Source organism: Triticum aestivum, chromosome 3A (genome assembly GCF_018294505.1).
Source record: "Triticum aestivum cultivar Chinese Spring chromosome 3A, IWGSC CS RefSeq v2.1, whole genome shotgun sequence".
NCBI classification, from domain to species: domain Eukaryota; kingdom Viridiplantae; phylum Streptophyta; class Magnoliopsida; order Poales; family Poaceae; genus Triticum; species Triticum aestivum.
This window is the reverse complement of record NC_057800.1, coordinates 542,916,313-542,920,935: the sequence shown is the minus strand read 5'-3', so window position 1 is coordinate 542,920,935 and position 4,623 is coordinate 542,916,313. Positions and strand designations below refer to the sequence as shown.

Sequence of the window (4,623 nt, the reverse complement as noted above, 5' to 3'; positions counted from 1 at the left end):
ACGCTATGGCCCTGCGAAGCCAGCCCATTTATTTGCCTGCCTGTGTAGCTGCGAAAATCCTACTTCTCGCCATGTGCGGTAGATAGTCAGAGTTCTACAGGGCGCCCAAGTCTGGGCCGGTCCGTTTTTTTCATCAAATTTATTTTTATTTTTAACTTATTTAGTAACTAAATATTTTCAAAAAGTTCATAATTTGAATTATTATCTATTTTTCGAAAAATATTCGAATTACAATATTGTCCTCCCATTTCCCCCTTTTCAAAAATGTTTGGAACATTAATTTATTTTCTCATTTCAATTTTTTAAATTCAGAAATATTCCAAATGTTTTTGTGATTTAAAAAACATGTATTTTAGAAAATATTTGAAATTTGAAAAATATTCTTGTTTTAGTAAAATGTTTAGAGATTCAAAATAATGTCTGCGTTTAAAAACACATTTTATAAAATTGTTCTGAATGTTCAAAACATGTTCCGTTTTCAAAAGTCGGTCACAAATTTAAAAATTGTTTGGGTTTTGATACAAGATTCATGTCTTCAAACAATGATATTATTTCAACTCTTGTTCATGTTTTTTTTTCCAAAATGGACGAAATATTAAACACATTGTTTCAAAAAAATGACCATTCATATTTTTAAAAATGTTTTAAAAAAAGTTCTGAATCCGACGTTTCACTATGTTCTTAAATATTTATGCTGGCCATGGTTAGCAGTAGGCGTTTGTTGCCGTGGCTAGCGGCACGTGGTCGAGTCTGTAAGGTCATGTGTTCGATCGTTTAGCACGTCGTTTTTTTGGATTATTACTGGCGCCTTGGAAACACAGGTTATTTCGGTGCCTGCCAATGGGCTGGCCCAGACGCGAACCGTTGTACGTCTCACGCGCTATTTGACACAACTAGCGTCATATTGTAGCTCCGCGCAGTTGCCCTACGAAAGGAAAAAACATATGTATAGATTTGTTTGGTCCATTCCACACGCTTCCCAATTTTTTTGGTTATCCCTGGGGTGAGTCAAACTGGACCTACCACGCATTTCTTTTTCTGTCGGATGAACAAGCAACAAAAAATAAAGGGCGCGAGGGGATTGAACTATGGACCTTGCCTATTGTGCCAGTGGAGAAAACCAACTCAGCTAGCTTGCAATTATGATAGGAACAGTCCCATCTTGGAACTTATACTAAATCACACCAGTTTTTATATATCCCTAAGTTGTCTGGAAACAAGGAGATTGTGTGAGAATAAAGAAGCTGTCTCGAGAATTATGAGCAGAACGAGGGACTCCATAAATTATTGCTGAAGGTAACTTGCACGTGCAAATAAAAGACAATATGTTGGTTGGCTATAATGCAAAAAATTCTAGACACATGCTAATAAGAGAGAATATACTGGTTTTGCTCTAATTAATAAAATTTATGGGCACATGAGTGCAAAAATAGTTGAAGAGAATAAACCTGATAATGAAGGGACATTCATGCCTGGTTATGCGCTAATTATGCTAATGAAACATTGAAACATAATTTATGTGCTGCAATTAGTAATCCATCCGGTTATATCATTGTCGGAAAAATTGGTCGAAGCAACCATGCCACGAAGGTCACCGCGCAACAACCAAATAAGAACACAACCACAACTCCGAAACAGAGGTGGGCCCAGAGGAAAAAAAGGGTACCAGTTGGGTGGTCGCCGCCACACCGACCAACCCCACCACTATCAAGATCTCGCGGGCCAAACATGACCCGTGAGAAGACCGCAGCTCCTCGCTCTGTCGCCCACCGCCGTGGAGACCGTTTTGAATAAACACATTAATTATCTCTCCCGCTGCTTGTTGTAAAAAAAATTATCTTTCCGTTGCAACGCACGAGCATATGTGCTAGTCTAAACTAAAACGATAACATTTATTTAGAAACTGATGGAGCATTTAGCAAAAAATTGCACCCTTAGAAACTTCTTTCGAATACAAATCCAATAGTATAACGTTTTTGACATATAAATTATATTTTGGTAACAAAATCTACCGTTAAAGGCTGACCCAAAAACATGAAGGAGGCGTTTAGCTTTGCAAGCATCATTTTTTCTTCTCACTCTCTTGCTCCTCCACATTAGCTACACCTCTAAACTAGGTCAACCGCGCAATTGCGCGCTCCGAGCCAAACCGCAAGTATCACAATTATATATGTGCCTTAAAGTAGGCGTGTTTACATTATTTAGATTTAGTTGATAAACTAAGAACTTCTAAAATTAGCTAAAGGTGTTCCTCATTTGGTTCGCCTCCACCATCACTGGCCAATAATCACCTATCTGTTTGCAGCCACACATCCCGTCAGAAGATGCATATCAAACCCCAGCTACTCTTTCCGATGATCCTCCATCGTCTTGAGCGCTACGCAGGTGTGGAGTCTCCGTCCGGCCGTTTGCCCAGCCGGACCCTCGCTGATGATCACTTGAAACAACACTCTTTCTCCCCATCGCCATGGCCATGGAGAAGAACCAAGATTCCAAAGTGATCATGGGCCGGTACAAGCTGGGCCGTCTTCTAGGCCGCGGCACCTTCGCCAAGGTTTACAAGGCCCATAACATCTCCACCGGCGAGGTCGTGGCCATCAAGGTGTTCGACAAGGAAGCCGTGCGCCGGTCCGGCACGGTGGACCAGGTGAGGCGCGAGGTGGACGTGATGAGGCGGGTGCACCACCCAAACGTCGTCCGCCTCCACGAGGTGATGGCCACGCGCTCCAGGATCTACTTCGTCATGGAGTACGCGAGCGGCGGCGAGCTCTTCGCTCGCCTCGCCGAGAGCACGCGCTTCCCGGAGCCGGTCGCTCGCCGCTACTTTCAGCAGCTGATCACGGCCGTCGAGTTCTGCCATAGCCGTGGCGTGTACCACCGTGACCTCAAGCCCGAGAACCTCCTCCTTGACGCGCACGGCAACCTTAAGGTCTCCGACTTCGGGCTCAGCGCGCTCGCGGACGGCGCCTCCCGCCATCGCGGTGACGCCCTCTTGCACACGACGTGCGGCACGCCGGCGTACGTCGCTCCCGAGGTTGAGAATATGTTCCACACGCACGCACGTGTTAACTAGCTTGTCCGTTTTCTCTTTGCGTCATTGACGATGCCCAGCCCAATGTGTGCATGTACGTAGGTGATCCTGAAGCGTGGCTATGACGGCGCAAAGGCGGACATCTGGTCGTGCGGCGTGATCCTCTTTGTGCTCCTGGCAGGCCGCCTCCCTTTCCACGACACCAACCTCGTGCTCCTGTACAAGCGGATCGCACGGAGCGACTACCAGTGCCCCGCATGGTTCTCCATCGACGCGCGCAAGCTCCTTGCCCGGCTGCTTGACCCGAACCCCAATACCCGGATCACCATCACCAAGCTCATGGCCCGGACCTGGTCCCAGAAAGACTCCTGCCCCCTCAGCGACAAGCCCCTCGACACAAGCGAAACGGCGGTGTTCCTCTGCCAGGAAGCCGGGGGACATCACGACGACGACCAACCGGAGGGTGCCACCCGGAAGAGGAAGAGATCCAAGGTGACCGCGTCGTCGCCAACCATCAACCTGAGGCCATCGAGCATGAACGCCTTCGACATCATCTCGCGGTCGAGCGTGCTGGACCTGGCCAAGATGTTCGACGCGGAGCACAAGACGTCGGAGGCCCGGTTCTCCAGCAAGGAGACCACGACGGTGATCGTGTCCAAGCTGGGGAAGATCGCGGAGGCGGGGAGGTTCAGCTTTAAGCTGAACAAGGAGAAGGGGAGAGTGGAGCTGGAGGGGAGCCAGGACGGCCGGAAAAGGGCGCTGGCCCTGGAGGCGGAGATCTTCGAGGTGGCGCCGTCGGTGCACGTGGTGGAGATGAGGAAGACGGGCGGCGACTCGCTGGAGTTCCAGGACTTCTACAAGCAGGAGCTCAAGCCGTCGCTGGGCGATATCGTGTGGGCGTGGCAGGGAGGTGACTCGCCGCCACCAACGCTCACGACGGCGGTGCCTAGGTCAAACACGAATTCCTGAGTTCATTCACCAACCGCTTGGCATTTCATGCGTGGGACGAGGATCCTTTGCTTCCGCCGTGACCCTCTTGTGTAACTGATCTGGCCTCTGCCTTGATCGGACGATCGCCACGCCTCTGTCGGGGTTTTCGAAAACGTGAATCGGTACAGAACCGGAGCGTGCTTGCTGTTCTGCACTACTATAGGAACTGCGGAGAAACTATTTGAAAAAAAAGCGTGGTTAGGTCTCGGTCGGCTCAGATTTAACCAAATCTCAATCAAACGACGTAGTATATAAAAAGAAGAAAAAAGCTAAAAAAATAATTGCATGGATCTTGACACAAGATCAAACAAATATAGCATCGCCTGAAATATAATAAGTCTCGGACTTAGCAAAACTGAAAAAAAAAGAAGCAGCTAAGCTACGGCTGCCTAATTTTTTTTAGATATTCCTTGTGAGCTGTCGGATCGCTCATCTTCCTCCCAGAGAGCAACGGATTATGTCTGGGACTGAGCTAGCTTGAGCAATGAATTTTCATGATTTTTTATACTTTGTAAGAAGGAATCACAACTTCAAAAGGGGTGTTGTTATTAGGGCTAGGGCTATAGCCATAGTTGCCCTATGCATGTCTTCACATTGCCCAT

General features: G+C 47.6%; 1 protein-coding gene across 1 annotated transcript; it reads left to right on the top strand.

The window, feature by feature from the left end:
• Positions 1-2,260: 2,260 nt before the first annotated feature.
• Positions 2,261-4,151, top strand: LOC123058587 (CBL-interacting protein kinase 30). Its single transcript, XM_044481295.1, has 2 exons — positions 2,261-3,034; positions 3,134-4,151. The coding sequence occupies exons 1-2, from the start codon at positions 2,468-2,470 to the stop codon at positions 3,998-4,000; spliced, it is 1,434 nt and encodes a 477-aa protein (XP_044337230.1). The 5' UTR covers positions 2,261-2,467; the 3' UTR covers positions 4,001-4,151.
• Positions 4,152-4,623: the final 472 nt, after the last annotated feature.

Coding starts and splice junctions, on each gene's coding strand:
- LOC123058587 (XM_044481295.1), top strand. CDS start 2,468: ATGGCCATGGAGAAGAACCAAGATTCCAAAGTGATCATGGGCCGGTAC. Junction 3,035..3,133: donor CGGCGTACGTCGCTCCCGAG/GTTGAGAATATG, acceptor GCATGTACGTAG/GTGATCCTGAAGCGTGGCTA.